We start from the raw sequence: 26,848 nt of genomic DNA, 5'->3' as shown, positions 1-26,848 counted from the left end.
AGCAATGCACTACTGGGAGCTAGCTGTATACATTGGCAAGCTAATGATAAGCGGTATAGATGTGCAGCCCCCAATCAGGAGGTAGTTTCCAGCTCCTGAACCTACCTAGGTATGCTTTTCAACAAACATTACCAAGAGAATGAAGCAAATAAAATAGAAGTAAATTGTAAAATTGTTTTAAATTGTATGCTCTATCTGAATGATAAAATAAAATTTTATGGGTTTAATTTTTAGATATTCAGCAGTTGTTTGTGTAAACAAATAACGAAGCGGATAGTGGCGTTCTGCTCTTTTCGGAGGCAGATTTATTTGTCTAATAGAGCAACACACAAAGATCTGTAAAATTGTAACATTTCTAAGCTATAGATGAAGAAAAAAACAGCTTATAGTAAGATGCAAATTAAAAATAACAAAATGTTTAACTAAATATGTGAGCCAGAAATAATGATATTTAATTGCCTCATAAAATCCTCGCACAAGGCTTTCTGTCTGCTGGACGACACCTCTTTCAATTCTCCATTTCACCATCTTCTCAATGTATTCCTTCTTATTCTTCTCAGTTACTGGTATATTAGCGCCCCCTGGCTTCAACTCTCGCTCTGTAATCTTCACAAAACAAGAAACGGACAAAAACTATAACTAAGCTTATTATTTATAAAGTGAAACAAATACAATCACTCCACAAAGAAAACTGTGGTGACTATAAACTCCTACAATCAATATATCCCAATAAAAAAAAAAACCTTACATAGCAGAATTCGAAAAAATTAAAAGAAACTATCTTAAAGCTAACAGAAGATATAGGGCGAGATTACATATGCGGCGCAGGCTTCAGCGTAACTGCTGAAACCCGCGTCGCCACATCGGGGAATCACATATATGGCGCCGGCGATTCATAAAAAGCCGTAAGTCGGATAAACTAGCGATGTCCAGAAATGTGCGTAAATACACATTTCTGGAGTCGCCAGTGACTTACGGCACGTTAGAAACTGCCGGCGCCTAAGAATTTTTTTTTTTTTAAATCTCCTGTAAAAGTCTAACACGCCTCCCAAAAATAAACCCGACACGTCAAAACCCCTATATCTGCCATCACCCCCATATCGGAACTAATAATAAATGTATTAACCCCTAATCCACCATTAACCCACATCACGATCTACTTAATAAATGTATTAACCCCTAATTAAAAAATTAAGCCTAATCTTAATAAAAAAGCCCCCCAAAATAAAAACACCCCCTAATCTAATACTAAACTAAACTACCAATAGCCCTTAAAAGGGCCTTTTGTAAGGCATTGTCCTAAATAAAACAACTCTTTTACCTTAAAAAAATACTAAGTCCCCCCTCTAACAGTAAAACAGTAAAACCCCCCACCCACCAAACCCCAGAAAAAACAAAAAAAAAACAAAAAAAAAACTAACACTTAACAATTCAAAACTACCCATTGCCCCTAAAGGGGCATTTGTATGGGCATGGCCCTTAAAAGGGCATTAAGCTCTTTTACTGCCGTTAAAAGGGCATTCAGCTCTTTTAAGAGTACCCAATAAATCCCTAATCTAAAAAAATAAAAAAATAAAATAAAAGCCTAAATTTAATCCCCAAATAGGTACTCACCGTTCCTGAAGTCCGGTGGAGAAGGTCCTGTTCCAGGCGGTGAAGTCTTCTTCCAAGCGGCCGACATCTTCTTCTAAGCAGGGACCTCTTCCTTCTTCATCCAGGACCAAGCTGGTGCAGAGCAGAACTGGCGACCGCGGAGCCATGGAGCGTGGAGGATCCTCTTTGTATGATCGCCACCGTACACTGAATAGTGAATTCAAGGTACGCTTTTAAATATGGCGTCCCTTGCATTCCTATTGGCTGATTTGATTCTTCAAATTCAAATCAGCCAATAGGATGAAAGCTACTGAAATCCTATTGGCTGTTCAAATCAGTCAATAGGATTTCAGTAGCTCTCATCCTATTGGCTGATTTGAATTTGATTTGAAGAATCAAATCAGCCAATAAGAATGCAGGGGACTCCATATTTAAGCGCGTACCTTGAATTAACTATTCAGTGTACAACGAAGAGGATCCTTCACGCACCATGACTCCACGGTCACTGGTTCTGCTCCGCACTCATCTCCGCTCCGCGCCGGCTTGGTCCTGAATAAAGAAGAAAGAGGTCCCCGCTTGGAAGAAGATATCGGCTGCTTGGAAGAAGACTTCACCGCCTGAAACAGGACCTTCTCAGCCGCACTTCAGGACAGGTGAGTACCTATTTGGGGGTTAGATTTAGGCTTTTTTTTAATTTATTTTTTATTTTTGTACATTAGGGATTTATTGGGCATTCTTGAAAGAGCTGAATGCCCTTTTAAGGGCAGTAAAGGAGCTAAATGCTCTTTTAGTGTTAGTTTTTTTTATTTTGGGGGGTTTGGTGGGTGGGGGTTTTACTGTTAAGAGTATTTTTAAGGTAAAAGAGCTGTTTAACTTAGGGCAATGACATACAAAAGACCATTTTAAGGGCTATTGGTAGTATAGTATTAGATTAGGGGGTGTTTTTATTTTGGGGGGACGTTTTTATTTTCATAGGGATTAGGTTTAATTTTAAAATTTTTGATAATTTGGTTTATTATTTTATTAATTATTTATTTTTGTAATCTTAGATTAATTTAATCTTAGGTTTTTTATTTTTAAGTAATGTTAGCTTTTATATTTTAATTGTAACTTAGTATTTTTTAATTTAGGTAATTGGTGTTAATTTAGGGGGTGATAGGTTAGGGGGCTTAGTAATTTAATTAGTTATTTGCGTTGTGGGGGTTCAGCGGATTAGGGGTAATAGATTTATTAGAATTATTGCGTTTTGTGGGTTTGGCGGATTAGGGGTTAATAGTTTTAGTAGGTTTATTGCGTTGTGGGTTAATGGCGTATTAGGGGTTAATAGTTGTATTATGTTTATTGCGATGTGGGTTAATGGCGGATTAGGGGTTAATATATTTTATAAGTTATTGTGGTGGGGGTTGGCGGTTGACAGGTAGATAGATATTGCGCATGCGTTAGGTGTTAGTTAATATTTTCAGGGAGTTACGGTGCTCACATTTTCAGCGCAAGGCTTGCTGCACCTGCCTATATGTGGCGAGGTGAATATGTGATACCGATTTGCGACGTGGTTCTATGTTAGCTTATGGGAGTAAAAATTGTGGCCGACGGGTAAAATATACGTACCATATTTATATGTGGCGCCGTATATGTGATACCAAAACCGCGTAAAATCTGGCATCGCCAGCTTTTGCGGGTGACACTGCATATGTAATCTTGCCCATAAATGGCTGTTTAAATTTTAGTCAATGGGCTCCATTTATTAACCAGCGAGAGCTTAAGACCACTGCTACTTAACCTCTTTGCCCACCTAAAGTGTGGAGAGTTTCAATCATTCTGATCAAACCCGATCAGGATGATTGACAGCCCCAACTCGCATATGATTGGCCTTGCGGGCGGGGCAGCAATGCACAAGCTGCAATTTACAAGCAGGCATCAGATGCTGTGCACTTGCCACGAGGCTGGGGGTACAAGGTTAATGACAGCAACCCTTGTCCGTCTGCCAATTGAAAAATGGAGCCCAATGACTAACTCACAGAGGCACACTGCACATTCCAATAGTTCTAGTCAAAGTAATTGCAAATGGCTCCCATGTTTCTATGCTAGGTTAAGGTTTTAGGGCTGGATCACAAGTGAGGCGCAAACGATTGCACTAGCGTTATTGCGATTATTTGAGCCCCTTTCCATTTTGCTTGTATTACAAGTTGAGCTGCAATCTTTACCACGATCTCAGAGCTGTGGTTAACTGGTTTCCAAAATATAAAAGTTGCATAAAGCGCGTCAAAAATACATTACAAAGTACAGTTGTTTTTTTTTATATATAATATTGCCCACAAAAGTTATAAAGACTCAAAGACATGAAATCTCGGGTGTTAGAAAGAAAAAAAAAGCCACAAAAGGACTTTAACATTGAGATACATACATATACATTTCTAACGATGTCTTTATATGTTTATATATATATATATATATATATATACACGTGTACATATATATTATTGTATTTATATGTGTATATATGTATTTACAGTCATATATACACATAAAAAAACACATATATATGTATACATATATAGACATATATATAAGTGCATTAGATTGCTATTAAGTAGATGAAAACATGAAAAAAAATATGTATGCAATATTCATATTTCATAAAGATTTTAACTATGTATTTACTGTAAAATAAAAATCAAGCAGTTAATTACCTATGATAACCAGGATATACTAGATAAAATTAGTCATTTTTGGACTTGAACATTTTTATTTTTAGGTTGTTACCCTGATGTTTACAATAACACACTCATTGTAAGACATATCTGCTTTAAAGTAAAGACCAAGTAGTTTAATATGTTAATTTGCAAGTGAATGTGTCTTGTTTTGGCATTTAATCAGAATTTCCACTGAAATCTATTCCCTTTAGTAATTGTGCCCTGGCTACCATTACCTACATAAATATATTTTGGGCAACTGATAGTTACTGTTTGTTTGATGTCACATGGTACAGAGGAATGCTGTAAAGGAAAAAGATTATTTCAAATTACAGATCTAAAAGAATATTCATACGGTACCTGACCAAATACTTCTTCATTGACTGTGAATGTAAGATCCAAAATATCATGGATATCATTGTCTTTCATCCACTGAAGACTTTGATGAAATTCCTCATCCAGATACTCCAAATCACTCAGGTCACAAAGTCTTAAAATGAAAAAACAAAACAGAGAATATGATTAAAGCATACTTGTACATTGCAAACACCATTTTTTAAAGCTTTTTGGGCGTTTGTTGATAAAAAGAAAAGTTTATCGTAATTTACACTTTACTTAAAGGGACACTAAACCCAAAAAATGTCTTTCATGATTCAGAAAGAGAATGCAAATTTAAAAAACAATCCAATTTACTTCTATTATTTATTTTGCTTCATTTTTTAGATATCCTTAGTTGAAGAAAAAGCAATGCACATGGGTGAGCCAATCACATGAGGCTTCTAAGTGCAGCAACGAATCAGTAGCTACTGAGCCTATCTAGATATGATTTTCAGCAAAGAATATCAAGAGAATAAAACAAATGAGATAATAGGAGTAAATTAGAAACTTGTTAAAAATTGCATGCTCTTTCTATATCATGAAAGGAAAAAAATGGGTTTCCTGTCCCTTTAAGCCCTAGCACTAAAAAAAAAGAAAAACATAGAAGAGGAGAAAAATTTGCAGTTGCTCCAAACATTTAGGGGTCAATCACCATCTATTGGCTATCGGCTCCCGAAAACTATTTTTGCTTACAGGCCACATTGGGAGCTGAGTTTCTCGAATTATCACAATGCAATATCTCATTGTTTGTTAAAAACATGCTGCTACAAATAAGCTTTTAACAGAAAAGTTCCCACACTTTTTGTGTTTTATGTACCTGTTTTCGAAATAGAACTGGAAGGTCTTCCAAAACTGACATATACAATAGCCCATTTATACCTTTCAAGGTGTAACCCCTTTGTTCACTCTATTCATGTAACCCCTTTGTTCACTTGGCAAGGAAAATACTAATTTGCATGTGCCACAAGACAACAGTCAGTATCCATATGAATGCCATAAGTATCTTGGCAGGATGGACAGACTTCTATAGTCACTTCAGAAAACCTTCATCTACAAATTATGTGCTTTCATATTGCATTCTTCATATTTTTAATATCCTTTTATTGATGAATTAAACAATTTTAAGTCATTGGGGTAGATTGCAATCTCCGCCCCCCCCAAGTTAGAAAAACAAGGACGGTTTTGTTCTTTAACAAAATGAACACAGTCTTTGTGAATCAAATATAGATCCGATTGTTAACTTACAATCGGCTAGATTTAGAGTTTTGCGTTAGAAGGCGTGCGTTAGCTACGCTGGCTTTTTCCCCCCCGCACCTTTTAAACAACGCTGGTATTTAGAGTTCACAGAAGGGCTGCGTTAGGCTCCAAAAAGGGAGCGTACAGGCATATTTACCGCCACTGCAACTCTCAATACCAGCGGTGCTTACGGACGCGGCCAGCTTCAAAAACGTGCTCGTACACGATTCCCCCATAGGAAACAATGGGGCAGTTTGAGCTGAAAAAAAACCTAACACCTGCAAATAAGCAGCGTTCAGCTCCTAACGCAGCCCCATTGTTTCCTATGGGGAAACACTTCCAATGTCTGCACCTAACACCCTAACGTGTACCCCGAGTCTAAACACCCCTAACCTTACACTTATTAACCCCTAATCTGCCGCCCCCACTATTGCTGACTCCTGCATATTATTATTAACCCCTAATCTGCCGCTCCGTACACTGCTGCAACCTACGTTATCCCTATGTACCCCTAATCTGCTGCCCCTAACACCGCCGACCCCTATATTATATTTATTAACCCCTAATCTGCCGCCCCCAACGTCGCCGCCACCTACCTACAATTATTAACCCCTAATCTGCCGACTGGACCTCACCGCTACTATAATAAAGTTATTAACCCCTAATCCGCCTTACTCCCGCCTCAATAACCCTATAATAAATAGTATTAACCCCTAATCTGCCCTTTTATTAGGGGGCTTAGAGTAGGTGTAATTAGCTTAAAATTGGTGTAATCTTTTTATAATGTTTGTAAATTATTATTTTATTTTTTGTAATTTAGTTCTTTTTTTATTTTTTGTACTTAAGTTAGTTTATTTAATTGTATTTATTTGTAGGTATTTTATTTAATAAATTTATTGATAGTGTAGTGTTAGGTTTAATTGTAGATAATTGTAGGTATTTTATTTAATTAATTTATTGATAGTGTAGTGTTAGGTTTAATTGTAACTTAGGTTAGGATTTATTTTACAGGTAATTTTGTAATTATTTTAACTAGGTAGCTATTAAATAGTTATTAATTATTTAATAGCTATTGTACCTGGTTAAAATAAATACAAAGTTGCCTGTAAAATAAATATTAATCCTAAAATAGCTACAATATAATTATTCTTTATATTGTAGCTATATTAGGGTTATTTTACAGGTAAGTATTTAGCTTTAAATAGGATTAATTTATTTAATAAGATTCATTTTATTTCGTTAGATTTAAATTATATTTAATTTAGGGGGGTGTTAGGGTTAGACTTAGCTGTAGGGGTTAATAAATTTATTAGAGTAGCGGTGAGGTCCGGTCGGCAGATTAGGGGTTAATACTTGAAGTTAGGTGTCGGTGATGTTAGGGAGGGCAGATTAGGGGTTAATACTATTTATTATAGGGTTATTGAGGCGGGAGTGAGGCGGATTAGGGGTTAATAATTGTAGGTAGGTGTAGGCGACGTTGGGGGCGGCAAATTAGGGGTTAATAAATATAATATAGGGGTCGGCGGTGTTAGGGGCAGCAGATTAGGGGTACATAGGGATAATGTAGGTGGCGGCAGTGTGCGGTCGGCAGATTAGGGGTTCAAAAAATGAGTGGCGGCGATGTGGGGGGGCCTCGGTTTAGGGGTACATAGGTAGTTTATGGGTGTTAGTGTACTTTTAGAGCACAGTAGTTTTCTAAATACCGGCGTTAGAAAGATCCCATTGAAAAGATAGGATACGCAAATGGCGTAGGGGGATCTGCGGTATGGAAAAGTCGCGGCTGGAAAGTGAGCGTTAGACCCTTACCTACACGACTCTAAATACCAGCGGTAGCCCAAAACCAGCGTTAGTAGCCCCTAACGCAAAACTCTAAATCTAGGCGAATGTTTGATCTCCATTTTCCCACAAAGGCACTCAGTATTGCTGGCAATGGATGGCTATCCCTGAAATCCCAAAAGGGGTAATGCAGTCCATGTGGTGGTTTTGCATTTGAATAGAGTGATGTTTATAATAAATGTTAAACAATATCAATGCGATTTGTATATGGGCATGATGGGTATACTGGGCATATTTATTCACTGATATTTGTCAAACTTTTAATATCTTATTATATTAATTTAACTTTATTTATATTTAATACATTTTCATAAAAATAAAGTGGCCACAATTTATCTTATCTTATAAAAATGGGATTTTAACCGTTTTCACACTGTAAATCAGGAAACAGCTAAGTGATGAGGTTTAAAATATCCCCCAAAATTCCAGACCTCACTGTATGGAACAAGGTTTGTCTTTGCCGAATATCTATTACTGTAAGAAGATGAGAACACAAGATTCACAACATAATTTGAGACTTCTGTATAATGTAAAAACATGTGCAACTGATCTAGGTTGCCAATAAACAACAATTGCTGATAGAAATCCCATGTAAAAAGATGAAATTACTGTTACATTAAAAAATTTGTATATAAAATAGATCAAACATTTTAAGAACACGACTGATAAACGACATTTCTAGATGCCGCAGTCGTAATTTCCATTTTCTCAAGTTTCCTGGAAATCTTGTTAGCAGTTAGCATATGTAAATGTTGGTCCCGCCCACAAACGAGGGACTATACATTAGTGCTGCATAAACGGTTTAATCTAGACCATATAGAGATCTACATATCTAAAATGCCGTCATTGACCATTCCAGAATGTATTGTACATGCGTAAGATAATTATTATTCCAAATCTTGGAATATTGTCAAACATGGTGAAAAGGCAATTTTTCTACATTATCAACACCCTTTGTTTGTTGAATTTGTGTCCATTTTGTTGCAGATATAAAGTGCAAACCAGTGGTTAAGGGGACTGTAATTGCCAAAGCCATTTCTGTCAATGTATCGTATAGGTGATTTCCCCACTATCTGTTTGGATCCGATCTGAAACTTTCTCTGAATTAAAATTGTGTTATCTCTTGGTTTGTGAATATTCTGAACTTCAAAAAGCAAGAGTGAGAGGCAAAAAACACTGATAAATTGGATCAGAAAGAATGGAATAAACCCCATTATTAGCTAATTGTCATTTGCTGATATGTTTGCAATATGTTTTATGACTTATGCTATTTGCACAATAAAACATGTTTTATGCTAGAGTATCTGATTTTAGCTGAGCTAACTTTGCATATAATTTCAACAAGAATACGTAAGTGATTTTGAACTCACATTCGTAGAAGAGCTTTGTAAAAAGGTCTTGTAAAGAAGGCATCTAACAAATACTGATGTATTAGCGTGAGACCCAGAATACGACCGCTGAATCTAAACCTAAAATAAAAAGAAACAATGTTCAAAGTGTAAAACCTCTACTAAGTATTAGTTAAAACATAAGCACACACATATGTACAAACAGTCTCTACCAAAAAATATCTTCTTTTAGCAGTACCATTTGTATGGTTCCACTGCTACTGCTTAGCATTTCTGTTACGCAGCTTCATCCCCCTAACCAAAACACTAACTTCAACTATACTCATTTAGATCCCCAAACTGCAGTCCAATTGCACCATAAGTACAACTATCCCATAGTCCCAGCCCTCGTGCTATTAACCCTAATAAACATCAAACAGGCACAACCCCTAAAAAACATAAATTATGCTTACCTGATAATTTCATTTCCATCTGTGGGAGGAAAGTCCACTGCTTCATTCATTACTTACTTGTGGGAATTAAGAACCTGGCCACCAGGTGGAGGCAAAGACACTACAGCCAAAGGCTTAAATACCTCCCCCACTCCCCTCATCCCCCAGTCATTCTGCCAAGGGAACAAGGAACAGTAGGAGAAATATCAGGGTATAAATGGTGCCAGAAGAAGAATACTAAATTTAGGTCTGCCCACCGGAGAAACGGGCGGGAGCAGTGGTCTCTCCTCCCACAGATGGAAATGAAATGATCAAGTAAGCATAATTTATGTTTTCTATCTTAATGGGAGGAGGGTCCACTGCTTCATTCATTACGGAAACAAATACCCAAGCTCTAGAGGACGCTGAATGAAAAAAACGGGAGGGCAATAGGAGGCGGACCCTAAACTGAGGGCACCATAGCCTGCAAAACCTTTCTCTCAAAAGCTGCTTCCGCTGAAACAAAAACATCAAACTTGTAAAACTTTGCAAAAGTATGTAAGGAAGACCAAGTAGCCGCTTACAAATTTGCTCCATAGAAGCCTCGTACTTAAAGGCATAAGAAAAGGCCACAGCCCTAGTTGAGTGAGCCGTAATCCTCTGAGGAGGCTTATGTCCCGCTGTCTCATAGGCCAAACGTATAATGCTTCTCAACCAGAAAGACAGTGAAGTAGAAGAGGCCCTCTGCCCCTTGCGCTTCCCTGAATACACCACAAATAAAGACAAAGTCTGTCTGAAGTCCTTCATGGCCTGAAGATAAAACTTCAAGGCCCGGACCACATACAAGTTATGAAGTAAACTTTCCTGAAGGAAGAAGGTTTAGGACACTAGGAAGGAACTAACATTTTCCAGATTGATATTATGATTCGACACAAACTTGGGGAGAAACCCCAAACCAGTGCGAAGAACAGCCTTTTCAGCGTGAAAAACCAACTAAGGTGGGTCACAGTGCAAAGCCACTAACTCAGAGACTCTGCAGGCCGATGCGATAGCCAGTAGGAATAGAACCTTCCACGAAAGAATCTTAATGTCAAGCGAATGCATAGGCTCAAACAGAGCCCTCTACAAAATCTTAAGAACCAAGTTTAAGCTCCAAGGAAGAGCCAAACTTCTAAAGACAGGTCTGATCCTAACCAGAACCTGAACAAAGGACTAACTATCAGGAAGCTCCGCAAGATTCTTGTGTAGCAGCACAGCACTGATAAAGCCGAAATCTGTCCCCTTAAGGAACTAGCGGAAAGACCTTTAAAGGCCAGAATCTTGGATACCCTAACCTTGTGCCAGGGATATCCACGTTCCTCACACCAGGATAAGTAGGTCCTCTACACCTTATGATAGATGAGACGAGTGACTGGTTTCCTGGCCTGGATGAGAGTATTGATCACTCTCTTGGAAAAACCTCTCTTGGCCAAAACTAGGCGTTCAATCTCCACGCAGTCAGCCTCAGAGAATCAAGATTTTGGTGTAGAAATGGACCCTGAACCAGCAGATCTCTGCGACAAGGTAACCTCCAAGGAGGAGACGATGACATCCCAACCAGATCCGCAAACCACGTCCTGCGCGGCTACAACAGAGCAATCAGAATGTTTGAAGCTTGCTCCTGTTTGATGTGGGCCACCACCTGAGGAAGGAGTGGCAACGGTGGAAAAATGTAAATTAGGTTGAACTCCCAAGGCACCGCTAAGGCATCTAACAGCTCTGCCTGGGGGTCCCTGGACCGCGACCCGTATCTGGGTAGCTTGAAGTTGAGTCTGGACGCTATGAGGTCTATCTCCGGCATCCCCCATCTGTTGCAGATCTCCGCAAACACCTTGGGATGGAGAGACCATACCCCCGGATGAAACGATTGTCTGCTGAGAAATTCCGCTTGTCCACACCCGGAATGTGGATCGCTGAGAGCGAACAGTTGTGGTTCTCTGCCCATTCCAGAATCCTAGATACTTCCCTTATGGCTAGAAAGCTCCTTGTGATGGTTTATGTAAGCCACCGAGGTAATGTTGTCTGACTGGAATCTGATGAATCGGGATGACCCCAAGTGGGGCCAAGCCCTAAGAATGTTGAATATTGCTTGAAGTTACAGAATATTTATTGGTAGAGTCGACTCCTCTCGAGTCCACCTGCTCTGTGCCCTTCTGGCACCCCAAACAGCACCCCATCCTGATAGACTTGCGTCCGTGGTCACAATCTCCCAGGATGGTCTCAAGAAGGATGTCCCCTGGGACAGCTGTCCCAGGTGGATCCACCAAAATAGGGATTCCCTCACTCGGTTGTCCAGAGAAATCTGTTGGGATAGATCTGAATGATCGATGTTCCACTGTCTCAACATGCATCACTGAAGAGGTCTGAGATGGAACCTGGCGAATGAAATGACATCTATGCTGGATACCATGAGCCCAATTACCTCCATACACCTGGCCACAGATGTCCTTAAGGAGGTCTGAAGGGCAATACAGTTGGACGCAATCTTGGAACGCCCCTGATCTGTCAAGAATATCTTCATGGATATGGAATCTATTATTGTATCTAGAAATTCCACCCTGTAGCTGGGGACCAGAGAACTCTTTCCTTCATTTATCTTCCATTAATGGGATAGAAAGGAGAAGATCGGGGGCCGCCCCTTCATGCCGATTTTGTCTTGGCGGGTTTCGTACTCTGCTTGGTCTTGTTCCATGAGTGAGCTGGTTTCCAAGATCCCTTGGACTGCGCGGTTTTCGTGGCAGGCTGCTGGTATTGAGACTTTTCCGAACAAAAGGGATGAAAAGTAGAGAGAGAGTCCAAACCAGGGCCAAAGAGAACCTTTCCCTGAAATGGGAGGGAAAGCAATCTAGACTTGGAAGTCATGTCTGCAGACCACGACTTTAACCACAGAACCCTACAGGCCAGAACAGAAAAACCTGAAGTCTTGGCATTCAGGCGAATAATCTGCATATTTGCATCACAGATAAACTAATTACTTAACCTTAAGGCCTTAATTCGTTCCTGTATCTCCTCGAGGGGAGTCACCTCGACCATAGCTGACAGAGCGTCACAAATAGGTAGCCGCTACAGCCACTGCTGGTTGACAAATGAACCCTGTGAGTTGGAACATCTTTCTTAACATGGACTTCAATTTTTTTGTCCATGGGCTCCTTGAACAAAGAGCTATCTTCGAGCAGGATAGTCGTTCGCTTAGCGAGAGTGGAAATAGCACCATCCACATTAGGAATGGCCCCCCACAGCTTGAGTTGCGAGTCCGGAACGGGGAACAGCTTTTTAAAAGAAGAAGAGGGGGAAAATGACGAGAGAAGTTTCTCCCATTCATTCTTAATAATATTAGGCATTTTAATGGGAACCAGGAAGGTCTGTGGTACCACCCTGTTCTCGTAAACCTTATCTAGTTTAGGAATCGAAGGTTCCTGCGGCAATTACGGCTCCGGAACCTCTATTTAGCTAGCACTTCTTTTAGCAGGAAGCGCAAATGCTCCATCTTAAATTTAAATCTGGCTCCTCCGAAGAAAGAGGCCTAGATGTCACTGATTCCGACCCAGAAAGAGCGCCCTCTGAAGAGTCAGAGCCGTCTTCATCAGCGGATAATCTGTCAGAGACATCCAGCGGAGTCGATGACCCCTGGGACGGATAGCTATGATTCAGCTTTCGCTTGCGCTTAGCAGGGCATGGTAAGGCATTGAAGGACACAAACACCACAGTTTCTAACTACTCAACAAAATCAGGCAGCCAAAGGGATTAAAATCGGTCTGGGGAGCTGCATGTGCAATTGGAGATGAATGTAGGGAACGCACCTCTCGGGACGGAGAACCCTCAGAGGTGGACGGCTCAGTAGTACTAGATACCTTGTTATTTTTAGATATTGCAATCTTATCAAAGCATGTGGAACAGAGTTGAGCAGGCGGATCAACCCGGACCTCCTCACAATAGACACCGTTGTTAGGTTTAATTAAATAGGGAGTACCCTCTAACATATCAGAGTCCTCCATAGCTTGCACCTTTATTGCGGACTAGATATAAACTAAATGGCACCTTTATATCCTAATGGACGGGGCACTCACCACCTCCTACGACCCGGACAACAGAAAAAATGCTTTGTCTCCTGCAACCACCGGTCAAGAAAGTGGAAGTTGAAGATGCCACACTCAGTCACATGTAGTGCCATGCAGGAACCGCCCCTGCACTAAAGAGAAAACGCGCCAAAAAATGCCACGCTGATATTTAAAAAAAACAAACAAACTAACTGTTCGCACATTGACAGAGCCTCATCTCACACATGTCGCAGCATAAACACAATAAACAGTAGACAACATTGTTTACAAATCCCCCCTGTTCAATAACCTCCATTCCTGGGGTATTAACCCTTGATTCTATACAGATAAAAGGAAACACACTGTGACCCTGTCTTCTTATGTTATCATATGTATATAATGAAACGATTTTACCAGAATCTACGCCGTGTAACAGGAACACGACCTTTCAAGTGTGACAGGTTAGTAGTGTTGCTCCTGACATGAACTTGAGAGCAGAAAGCAGGCAGTGAAACTCGTCAACGCTGATTGCTAATGGGTCTGTTAATCTGAGTTGGGATGGTTTCACAGAAAGACTCTCCCTGCATCTCCGGACTCTAACTTTCACCCGTGCTTTCACTGAGAGGCTGACATGACTACTTAAAACTCCAGTCCCATTGCGAAGAGTACTACCCTCCATAAAAGACTACTCCGAATCTTTTGACACTTCTCTGCCAACCTCCTGTGACGAAAGGCAAAGAATGACTGGGGGATTAGGGGAGTGGGGGAGGTATTTAAGCCTTTGGCTGGGGTGTATTTGCCTCCTCCTGGTAACCAGGTTCTTAATTCCCACAAGTAATGAATGAAGCAGTGGACTCTCCTCCCATTAAGATGGAAAACAACTATTCCTTACCAGGCGTTGTCACTATTTACTCCATCTATCCAATACATTTTTGTAAGGCTGCATTTTGATCAAAATGTAAAAGCAACAGTTATTTTCTATAATATACAGCTGCTTTGGAATCAAGGCAGGTGACGCAACAATAAAACTATAATATTTTTGTTTAACAAATGTATTAACTGACATTGTAATAGATAGATTTGACAAAGATGGTATAGTGTAATGGTTAATTCATTTGTGTGTGTGTGTCTATGTTTTACTCCTATTTGATGCACATATGTATCTGAGCTTGTGCATATTCTCAGGTAATATCTGCATAAGCATAGGAAACAAAAAAAAATGAAAACCTTTTAAATTACTGTTACTTATAAAACACTTTGGGTCCTAGAAATGTCATATTAATTACAGAAAATAAAACAGCTTAAAAATCTCCAAATGATTAATGTTATATGTGAAGAGAAAAAGTCCTCTTCTTATATATGCATAATCTGGCTGATGGACTGACAAAGATATATTTAAGGGGCATGGTACAGCTACAGTAGGATGGTTGCCACTCACAATAAATTGGTTTTCCCTCCTGTACCTACAGGTCTCTTATGTTTAACTCATTACAGAATCCAGCTGGTAAAGCTGTGCATTTTATACTGGGCGTAACCATCTTGTAGTTCGCGTATTGTTGCATCCTGTGACAGAAGCAGAGAACTTTCACAGATCAGGGATGTTACTGGGTTTTTTTACAGCTTACCGTGCACTTCAGTTTAGTTCACATAATAGAAAGCAGAAGTGTTATATTTAAAGGGACATGAAACCTAATTTTTGTTTCTTTCATGATTCAGATAGAGAATGCAATTTTAGGCAAAGTTCTAATTTACTCCTATTATCAATTTTTCTTCGTTCTCTTGATATCTTTATTTGAAAAGCAGGAATGTAAGCTTAAAAGTCAGCCCATTTTTGGTTGAGTACCCTGGGTAGTGATTGCTGATTGGTGGCTAAATGTAGTCACCAATCAGCAAGCACTACCTAGGGTTCTGAACAAAAAAATGGGTCGGCTCCTAAACAATCCTGCTTTTCACATAAAGATACAAAAAAGGGAAGAAAAATTGATAATAGGAGTAAGTTAGAAAGTTGCTTAAAATTGCATGCTCTATCTGAATCATGAAAGAAAAAAAATTGGGTTTCATGTCCCTTTAGGCAGTTTTTTTGCACAATTTTAAAGTTACATAACCAATATAAGTTCCAAGATGGCAGCAGCCAGGGAAGATGTAGAGCTTCACTAATAATTGTAAAGTGTTACACAGTAGGAAAACGATAGTATGGTGAGCAGTAACCGTGCTACTGAAGTTGTAAATTGATACATTTAAGTGATTGTAATACAAAAATATCTCTCATATGTTTAGTATGTAGTTAAGATAAAAAAGATAAAATACCCCAAAACATTATTTAATGATTGAGATAAGGAATACAAGTTTAGAAAAAAGTTTTCAATTTAAAATCTGCTTCACTCTCTTGTTATTCTTTGTTGAAGAGCTATCTAAATAGGTATTGTGCACATCTGGAGCACTACATGACAGGAAATAGTGCTGCCATCTAGTGCTCTTGCTAATGTATAACACTGTAGCAAAACTGCTGCCATATAGTGCTTCAGACACGTGCACGCTCCTGAACTTACTTTCCTGCTATTCAACTAAGGATAACAAGAAACAAAGAAAATGTGATAATAAAAGTAAATTGAAAAGTTGTTTAAAATAAAAAGTTTTATCTGAATCATGGGGTTTATGCTACAGCACCAGATTTATTTTATTGCTTTCAACTAAAGGTATCTAATCTATTCATTTGTATTACCTTTATTTATATATATATAACAGCACATGCGACGATTAGCAATATATATTGCAGATATTACTTGCATCACATTAAATCATGACATTTATTTACATTCATTTTGGATAATCTATTCAGGCTTGATATTGCTATACTTTACAAAAAATGCAACAATTGTTGCACAACAAGGAGAAAGAAAGCCTTACTCTAATATTGATAACTAGTCCTAAAGCCCGTGTACACGGGCCATTATTTGCATTACAGTGGTTCCTCCCCTTGCTCTCTCTCTGTCCCCCTCTCTTTTGTGCTCTCTCTCTCTCTCTGTGCCCCTCTCTTTTGTGCTCTCTCTCTCTCTGTCCCCCTCTCTTTTGTGCTCTCTCTCTCCCCCTCTATTTTGTGCTCTCTCTCCCCCTCTCTTTTGTGCTCTCTCTCCCCTTCTGTTTTGTGCTCTCTCTCTCCCCCTCTATTTTGTGCTCTCTCTCCCCCTCTCTTTTGTGCTCTCTCTCCCCTTCTGTTTTGTGCTCTCTCTCTCCCCCTCTATTTTGTGCTCTCTCTCACCCTCTCTTTTGTGCTCTCTCTCCCCTTCTGTTTTGTGCTCTCTCTCTCCCCCTCTATTTTGTGCTCTCTCTCCCCCTCTCTTTTGTGCTCTCTCTCCCCTTCTGTGTTGTGCTCTATCTCTCCCCCTCTATTTTGTGCTCTCTCTCCCCCTCTCTTTTGTGCTCTCTCTCCCCCCTCTCTTTTGTGCTCTCTCTCTCCCCCCTCTCTTTTGTGCTCTCCCCCTCTCTTTTGTGCTCTCTCTACCCCTCTTCTCTTTTGTGCTCTCTCCCCCCTCTCTTTTGTGCTCTCTCTCCCCCCTCTCTTTTGTGCTCTCTCTCCCCCCTCTCCTTTGTGCTCTCTCTCCCCCCCTCTCCTTTGTGCTCTCTCTCTTCCCCCCTCTCTTTTGGGCTCTCTCTCCCCCCTCTCTTTTGTGCTCTCTAATCCCCCTCTCTGTTATGCTCTCTATCCCCCCTCTCTGTTATGCTCTCTATCCCCCCTCTATTTTGTGCTCTTTCTCCCCCCTCTCTTTTTTGCTCTCTCCCCCTCTCTTTTTTGCTCTCTCTCTCCCTCTCTTTTTTGCTCTCTCTCCCCCTCTTTTTTTTGCTCTCTCTCCCCCCTCTTTTTCGCTCTCTCCCCCTCTTTTTCGCTCTCTCCCCCCCCCCTCTTTTTCGCTCTCTCTCCCCCCTTTTTCGCTCTCTCTCCCCCCCTCTTTCTTGCTCTCTCTCCCCCTCTCTTTTTTGCTCTTTCTTCCCCCCTCTTTTTTACCCTCCCCCCTCCTCTTTTTTGCTCTTTCTTCCCCCCTCTTTTTTGCTCTTTCTTCCCCCCTCTTTTTTGCTCTTTCTTCCCCCCCTCTTTTTTGCTCTTTCTTCCCCCCCTCTTTTTTGCTCTTTCTTCCCCCCTCTTTTTTGCTCTTTCTTCCCCCCTCTTTTTTGCTCTTTCTCCCCCCCTCTTTTGTGCTCTTTCTCCCCCCCCTCTCTTTTGTGCTCTTTCTCCCCCCCCTCTCTTTTGTGCTCTTTCTCCCCCCCCCTCTCTTTTGTGCTCTTTCTCCCCCCCCCTCTCTTTTGTGCTCTTTCTCCCCCCTCTCTTTTGTGCTCTTTCTCCCCCCTCTCTTTTGTGCTCTTTCTCCCCCCTCTCTTTTGTGCTCTTTCTCCCCCCTCTCTTTTGTGCTCTTTCTCCCCCCTCTCTTTTGTGCTCTTTCTGCCCCCTCTCTTTTGTGCTCTTTCTGCCCCCTCCCTTTTGCGTTCTTTCTGTCCCTTCTCTTTTGTGTTCTTTCTGTCCCTTCTCTCTTGTGCTCTTTCTGCCCCTCTCTTGCTCTCTCTTGCCCCCCTCTTTTTTGCTCTGTCTCCCACATTTTTTGTGCACTCTCTCTACAGACCACGCCCCCATCACGCCCGCTCACTTTGGTCACGCTCCCACCACGCCCGCGTCCCGGACCTGCCCTGTATATATATATAATTTCCACTGATCAGTTAAATAAAGAGTCAGAGATAGTGGTATAGCTAATGCCTAGTGGCTAAACAGTTAGTGCTAATACCCAGCAATGAATAGAATAAGTTAATTAGAGGATGTAAAAACCACTATATTGTAGCTTAGCTAGTTTAAAGTTCCTTCTATAGCGGGAACTTGATTATTTTTACACTGACTAATGATGTCATATAAATATATCTGCAGTGGAGAACAAATAATATTACAAGGGCATCCTGGTAAGCAGCATAAAACGTGGGACTATGCCCACTGTGAAAAAAGTGCCCCTAACACACGTTTCACTAAACACTTCCTCAGAGGGGTATGAGCAAGGAGGCGGGCAATGTATCATGATAACACGCTCCAGAACCGGTCGGAGCGCACCCCTTGAGGAAGTGTTTAGTGAAACGCGCGTTTGGGGCACTTTTTTCACAGTGGGCATAGTCCCACGTTTTATGCTGCTTACCAGGATGAACTTGTAACATTGGAAAAAAAGGGGTCTAAGGTGCGCTAAGACAAAAAAGAGATTAACAAACTCCCCCTAAATGACAATATCCCTAAAATTGTCACAAAGTATAAATATAAGAAGAAAGGGTTAAAAGGGAAGCGCTAAAACAAAAGCTAAAGGTAATCTCTCACTTAATATATATACAGTTTATTTAAACATATATAATTCACATCAAAGGGACGTCTCCCCAAATGACACTGTCATAAAAATGTTACTACAGTATATAACAAGGCCGCTATATATAAAATCAATAAAATATATTGCACATCGATTGACGGTTCTAAAACATATCATAAATCAGAGTTCAGTTAAAAGTTCATGAAATTGACAATTACACCAAGCTGCCAGAGGAAAAAGTTAATACAGTAGGTCTACCAATCAAAGTGTTCTGAATACTCCACACTTCCTTAAGAGAGATACAAGACCAGCGTATGGACAGAGATGTTATGTTATGAGTTCTTGACAGTTACTTTACCCACGATCTCCTGATCGTCTGCAGTACACCTTCCCTGTTCGGTATCTCCCTCGCATGGTGGATGTGAAAGAATCGCACCTGTGAAGCGCTAAGCTCTGACCGCTTCTCTTTGCCGGATCTCGATTCCGTGACGTCAGACGCCGAGAAACCCCAGTCGGATCCACTCGAGGGAGATACCGAACAGGGAAGGTGTACTGCAGACGATCAGGAGATCGTGGGTAAAGTAACTGTCAAGAACTCATAACATAACATCTCTGTGCATACGCTGGTCTTGTATCTCTCTTAAGGAAGTGTGGAGTATTCAGAACACTTTGATTGGTAGACCTACCATATTAACTTTTTCCTCTGGCAGCTTGGTGGTTTTAATTGTCAATTTCATGAACTTTTAACTGAACTCTGATTTATGATATGTTTTAGAACCGTCAATCGATGTGCAATATATTTTATTGATTTTATATATAGTGGCCTTGTTATATACTGTAGTAACATTTTTATGACAGTGTCATTTGGGGAGACGTCCCTTTGATGTGAATTATATATGTTTAAATAAACTGTATATATATTAAGTGAGAGATTACCTTTAGCTTTTGTTTTAGCGCTTCCCTTTTAACCCTTTCTTCTTATATTGAACTTGTAACATTATTTGTTCTCCACTGCAGATATATTTATATGACATCATTAGTCAGTGTAAAAATAATGAAGTTCCCGAAGGAACCGTAAACTAGCTAAGCTACAATATAGTGGTTTTTACACGTTCTAATTAACCTATTCATTGCTGGGTATTAGTTAACACTAACTGTTTATCCACTAGGTATTAGCTATACTACTATCTCTGGCTCCTTATTAAACTGATCAGTGGAGATTACATATATAAGTATCACCCTGGGTTCAAGCTATTTTAAACTTGCGTGCGAATGTGCATTTAAGACTGGGTCTTCATGATTATTTCTTTAATAAAGTTATTTGGTTTTGAATGATTGGCAGTTTGCCTACTTGATACTTTTGTAACTCATTATCAATATTAGAGTAAGGTTTTCTTTCTCCTTGTTGTGCAACAATTGTATTGTAACAATTAGCCTTTTACTTTGCAGTTCAGTAACCTGGATAATTAATATATATTCACTTTAATATAGCATCTTGAACATAACAGATTCTCTTTATTTCCATATCCCACAGCTGTCTTCCTGATTGATATTGCTATAGACATGAGAGATATTTATTCATAGCATAGCATGGAAAAAGTGAATTCATTTGCCATTTTTTTTGTAGTTGATCAGTTTAGGGACTTCAGCTGTATTGAAAAGTATTCATTTTTTACCTTCTCAAATTTATTTCAGTAAAATAAACAAAAATAGCTCTCACCATTCGTGATGATTGTCTACAAAAGCAGACATGGGACTTATTTGTACTGTATAAGTATCATTTGCAGAATACTCAAATAATCCATAGTACGGATTAAATAGCTCTCTGGACACGAGGAAAAAAAATTCTCTGGAAGGTCCACTGTAATCCAACCTGGAGGAGAAAAATATAATACTTGTTTTTTTATACCAGTGAATAGCAATCTATATAGCTGACAAGGAACCCATAAAGCACATTATTTAACTTAGGATATTTGTAAAAGAGATTACTTATATTTATCATATTAAAACTAATTATGTTTTATTTTACAAACTGATGGCTAGATTTAGAGTTTTGTCGTTAAAGACCCGCGTAGCTAACGCTCCTTTCCCCCCCCCCGCACCTTTTAAACAACGCTGGTATTGAGAGTTCTCTGAAGGGCTGTGTTAGGCTCCAAAAAGGGAGCGTAAAGGCATATTTACCGCCACTTCAACTCTCAATACCAGCGTTGCTTACGGTAGCGTGCACGATTCCCCCACTGGAAACAATGGGGCAGTTTGGGCTGCTAAAAAACCTAACACCTGCAAAAAAGCAGCGTTGAGCTCCTAACGCAGCCCCATTGTTTCCTATGGGAAAACAGTTTCTAAGTCTACACCTAACACCCTAACATGTACCCCGAGTCTAAACACCCCTAACCTTACACTTATTAACCCCTAATCTGCCACCCCCGCTATCGCTGACACCTGCATTATGCTATTAACCCCTAATCTGCTGCTCCGTACACCGCCGCAACCTACATTATCCCTATGTACCCCTAATCTGCTGCCACTAACATCACCGACACCTATATTATATTTATTAACCCCTAATCTGCCCCCCCCCCCAACGTCACCGCTACCTACCTACAGTTATTAACGCCTAATCTGCCGACCGGAGGTCGCCGCTACTCTAATAAATGTATTAACCCCTAAACCGCCTCAAAAACCCTATAATAAATAGTATTAACCCCTAATCTGCCCTCCCTAACATCGCCGACACCTAACTTCAAGTATTAACCCCTAATCTGCCGACCGGACCTTGCCGCTACTCTAATAAATGTATTAACCCCTAAAGCTAAGTCTAACCCTAACCCTAACACCCCCCTAAATTAAATATAATTTTAATCTAACGAAATAAATTAACTCTTATTAACTAAAGTATTCCTATTTAAAACTAAATACTTACCTGTAAAATAAACCCTAATATAGCTACAATATATAACGAATAATTATATTGTAGCTATTTTAGAATTTATATTTATTTTACAGGCAACTTTGTATTTATTTTAACTAGGTACAATAGCTACCTAGTTAAAATAATTACAAAATTACCTGTAAAATAAATCCTAACCTAAGTTACAATTAAACCTAACACTACACTATCAATAAATAAATTAAATCAATTAACTACAAGTACCTACAATTAAATAAACTAAACTAAATTGCAAAAAAACCAAAACACTAAATTACAAAAAAATAAAAAAAGATTACAAGAATTTTAAGCTAATTATACCTACTCTAAGCCCCCTAATAAAATAACAAAGCCCCTCAAAATAAAAAAATACCCTACCATAATCTAAATTTAAAAAGTTAACAGCTCTATTACCTTACCAGCCCTTAAAAGGGCTTTTTGCGGGGCATGCCCCAAAGAAATCAGCTCTTTTGCCTGTAAAAAAAACACAATACCACCCCCCAACATTACAACCCACCACCCACATACCCCTACTCTAACCCAAATCCCCCTTAAATAAACCTAACACTACCCCCCTGAAGATCTCCCTACCTTGAGTCGTCTTCACCCAACTGGGCACCGATGGACCAAAAGAAGACATCCGGAGCGGCAGAAGTCTTCATCCTATCCGGGCAGAAGAGGACATCCGGACCGGTAGACATCTTCATCCAAGTGGCATCTTCTATCTTCATCCATCCGGAGCGGAGCCATCTTCTTCCAGCCGACGCAGATCCATCCTCTTCTACCGACGCCTACTCGCTGAATGAAGGTTCCTTTAAATGACGTCATCCAAGATGGTGTCCCTTGAATTCCGATTGGCTGATAGGATTCTATCAGCCAATCGGAATTAAGGTAGGAAAAATCTGATTGGCTGATTGAATCAGCCAATCAGATTCAAGTTCAATCAGATTGGCTGATCCAATCAGCCAATAAGATTAAGCTTGCATTCTATTGGCTGATCGGAACAGCCAATAGAATGCGAGCTCAATCTGATTGGCTGATAGGATCTGATTGGATGCCCTGACGAAGTCACGCTATAGTGACGGAAACGCGTCGGTGGGCGGAGCCTGGCAACAGCGTGCCTAACAAACATCCATACAGTTTACACAAGCGTTTTTTTTAAAACCGAATCCGCTCCCGATACTATACACGCTAGACAATTTGGTAATATGTGGAGTCCCTATTAAGGGGCTAAATTGATAGAGCTAAGTCTTAATGCGCATATAGTCCATTCATGTTTTGCAACATAGTTACATGTTGCATAGCAATATAACTACAATAATTACCAATTACACTAAATGTCAGCATAGTATCTCACACAGACAGGGATTTACACTTTAATACTGGTACTCTAAGAATATTGAGCCATAATCCACTGTCTGTTTTTGATTGTTGAATGATTCTGTATGAATGTTATGCATATATTTATAACTTAGGGAAAATAGCCAGAAATCGTCTGACTCTGTTTGATCAGAGCAGTACGCAGGTAGGACGCCGCCTTTGAGCGCATAGCTTTTCTTTACAGTCAGTGTGAATACTGGTGTGAGTTGATTGGGCTTGATCTCTCCTAACCCTGCTATTATCCCCTTTTTTCTTCCCTAAATCTAAAATCAATCAGTTAACCCACGCTGAACCAGACCCACAAGCCCTTATTTTTAACCTTAGATGTTATATCACACGGCTGATGATTTATGGAATTATGGAAGTGACTTTCCCATTTTCACTGTAAGCCTACTATAGCATCTTTTTAATTATAGATCGGTGGTGGACAGCTAGTTCTTGACAAAGGAGGTTGGAAGTAACTATAGCCATTCCTTTTATTGAGCTGCAGCACCCTATCTATGGTAATGTCTTTTTTGCATATATGTTAAATAAAGTGTAATTTTTTATCTATATATTTTTTGCATGTACTATAGTGTATAATTCTACACTTGGCTTAAATGCCATAAATCCCCTCACCTTCCCTAATTATATTATTACTGATTGGATCAGCCAATCCGATTGAACTTGAATCTGATTGGCTGATTCAATCAGCCAATCAGATTTTTCCTACCTTAATTCCGATTGGCTGATAGAATCCTATCAGCCAATCGGAATTCGAGGGACGCCAACTTGGATGACGTCATTTAAAGGAACCTTCATTCGGCGAGTAGGCGTCGGTAGAAGAGGATGGATCCGCGTCGGCTGGAAGAAGATGGCTCCGCTCCAGATGAAGATAGAAGATGCCGCTTGGATGAAGATGTCTACCGGTCCGGATGTCCTCTTCTGCCCAGATAGGATGAAGACTTCTGCCGCTCCGGATGTCTTCTTTTTTTCCCATCGGTGCCCGGTTGGGTGAAGACGACTCAAGGTAGGGAGATCTTCAGGGGGGTAGTGTTAGGTTTATTTAAGGGGGGTTTGGGTTAGAGTAGGGGTATGTGGGTGTGGGGTTGTAATGTTGGGGGGTGGTATTGTGTTTTTTTACAGGCAAAAGAGCTGATTTCTTTGGGACATGCCCCGCAAAAAGCCCTTTTAAGGGCTGGTAAGGTAATAGAGCTGTTAACTTTTTAATTTAGATTAGGGTAGGGTATTTTTTTAATTTGGGGGGCTTTGTTATTTTATTAGGGGGCTTAGAGTAGGTGTAATTAGCTTAAAATTCTTGTAATCTTTTTTTATTTTTTGTAATTTAGTGGGTATTTTTTTTGTAATTTAGTTTAGTTTATTTAATTGTAGGTACTTGTAGTTAATTGATTTAATTTATTTATTGATAGTGTAGTGTTAGGTTTAATTGTAACTTAGGTTAGGATTTATTTTACAGGTAATTTTGTAATTATTTTAACTAGGTAGCTATTAAATAGTAAATAACTATTTAATAGCTATTGTACCCAGTTAAAATAAATACAAAGTTGCCTGTAAAATAAATATAAATTCTAAAATAGCTACAATATAATTATTGGTTATATTGTAGCTATATTAGGGTTTATTTTACAGGTAAGAATTTAGTTTTAAATAGGAATACTTTAGTTAATAAGAGTTAATTTATTTCGTTAGATTAAAAATATATTTAACTTAGGGGGGTGTTAGGGTTAGGGTTAGACTTAGCTTTAGGGGTTAATACATTTATTAGAGTAGCGGCGAGGTCCGGTCGGCAGATTAGGGGTTAATACTTGAAGTTAGGTGTCGGCGATGTTAGGAAGGGCAGATTAGGGGTTAATACTATTTATTATAGGGTTTTTGAGGCAGGAGTGAGGCGGTTTAGGGGTTAATACATTTATTAGAGTAGCGGTGAGCTCCGGTCAGCAGATTAGGGGTTAATAAGTGTAGGTAGGTAGCGGCGACGTTGGGGGGGCAGATTAGGGGTTAATAAATATTATGTAGGTGTCGGCGATGTTAGGGGCAGCAGATTAGGGGTTTATAGGTATAATGTAGGTGGCGGCGGTGTGCGGTCGGCAGATTAGGGGGTTAAAATTTTTTATTAGAGTGGCGGCGATGTGGGGGGAGCTTGGTTTAGGAGTACATAGGTAGTTAATGGGTGTTAGTGTACTTTAGAGCACAGTAGTTAAGAGCTTTATAAACCGGCGTTAGCCCAGAAAGCTCTTAACTACTGACTTTTTCCTGCGGCTGGAGTCTTGTCGGTAAAGGCTCTACCGCTCACTTCAGCCAAGACTCTAAATACCAGCGTTAGGAAGATCCAATTGAAAAGATAGGATACGCAATTGGCGTAAGGGGATCTGCGGTATGGAAAAGTTGCGGCTTGGAAGTGAGCGTTAGACCCTTTCCTGGCTGACTCTAAATACCAGCGGGCGGTAAAAAGCAGCGTTAGGAGCCCTTAAAGCTGCTTTTGACGGATAACGCCAAACTCTAAATCTAGGCGTGAGTGTCTAAATTTAACATTTTTTTTTGTTTAGATATTTTTAGGGAGAGTTTAAATAACTTCCTTACTGGACACTTTTTAATTTAAAGAAACATTTTTTAAATTACTTTGTCATTATGTTATGGAAGTTATGTCTATCTGGGGTGCTGTTATTTCTACTTTATTTAATTGTGTTCATATTGAATGTGGCTTCTGGCTAGCATCAGTATTCTGGTATTAAGTGATCTTTCATGTATAAATAGACATATTTCTCTGCAGTTGTTGTTGATGAATATTAGTGGTTCCAAAGTTTGTTCTTGAATGGTGTGGTGTCATAACTTTTGCTAGAAAATTTATCCCTAGAGTATTCACATAGGGGTCGATTTATTAAAGTGCGAGCGGACATGATACGATGTAGCGTATCATGTCCGCCGCACATCGATAAATGCGGACAGCATATGCTGTCGGCATTTATCATTGCACAAGCAGTTTTGTGAACTGCTTGTACAATCCGCCCCCTGCAGATTTGCAGCAAATCGGCTGCTAGCAGGGGGTGTCAATCATCCCGATCGTATAGGATCAGGCGGATTGATGTCCGCAGCCTCAGAGCAGGCGGACAAGTTATGGAGCAGTGGTCTTTAGACCGCTGCTTCATAACTACTGGGAAACAGGAGCATCAAGCTCCATTCAGAGCGTGATAATTCGGCCCCATAGTCAGTTATTAAAGGGATACCAAACCTAAATTTTTTCTTTCATGATTCAGATAGAGCATGCAATTTTAAAGGGAAACTGAACCCAATTTTTTTCTTTTATGATTCAGATAGAGCATGCAATTTTAAGCAACTTTCTAATTTACTCCTATTATCAAGTTTTCTTCGTTCTCTTGCTATTTTTATTTGAAAAAGAAGGCATCTAAGCTATTTGTTTGGTTCAGTACCATGGAAAGCACTTGTTAATTGGTGGATAAATGTATCCACCAATCAGCAAGAACAAATGGGCCAGCATCTAAACATACATTTTTGCATTTCAAATAAAGATACCAAGAGAATGAAGAATATTTGATAATAGGAGTAAATTAGAAAGTTGCTAAAAATTGCATGCTCTATCTGAATCATGAAAGAAAAAATTTGGGTTCAGTGTCGCTTTAAGC

At 39.7% G+C, this 26,848-nt stretch overlaps 1 protein-coding gene across 3 annotated transcripts in view; it reads right to left on the bottom strand.

The window, feature by feature from the left end:
- The window catches only part of HECW2 (HECT, C2 and WW domain containing E3 ubiquitin protein ligase 2), a 746,182-nt gene that overhangs the window by 11,221 nt on the left and 708,113 nt on the right, over positions 1–26,848 (bottom strand). For all 3 annotated transcript variants that reach the window (XM_053698566.1, XM_053698567.1, XM_053698568.1), the window contains 4 exons: positions 20,619–20,771; positions 9,107–9,205; positions 4,647–4,776; positions 460–606 (listed from right to left, as the gene is read on the bottom strand). In XM_053698566.1, coding sequence (XP_053554541.1) covers positions 460–606; positions 4,647–4,776; positions 9,107–9,205; positions 20,619–20,771 — 529 coding nt within the window. The remainder of the gene's footprint in view (positions 1–459; positions 607–4,646; positions 4,777–9,106; positions 9,206–20,618; positions 20,772–26,848) is intronic.

This window comes from Bombina bombina, chromosome 1 (assembly GCF_027579735.1).
Source record: "Bombina bombina isolate aBomBom1 chromosome 1, aBomBom1.pri, whole genome shotgun sequence".
NCBI lineage: Eukaryota > Metazoa > Chordata > Amphibia > Anura > Bombinatoridae > Bombina > Bombina bombina.
Note: the sequence above shows the minus strand (reverse complement) of the source record. Positions and strands in the feature narration are given on the sequence as shown.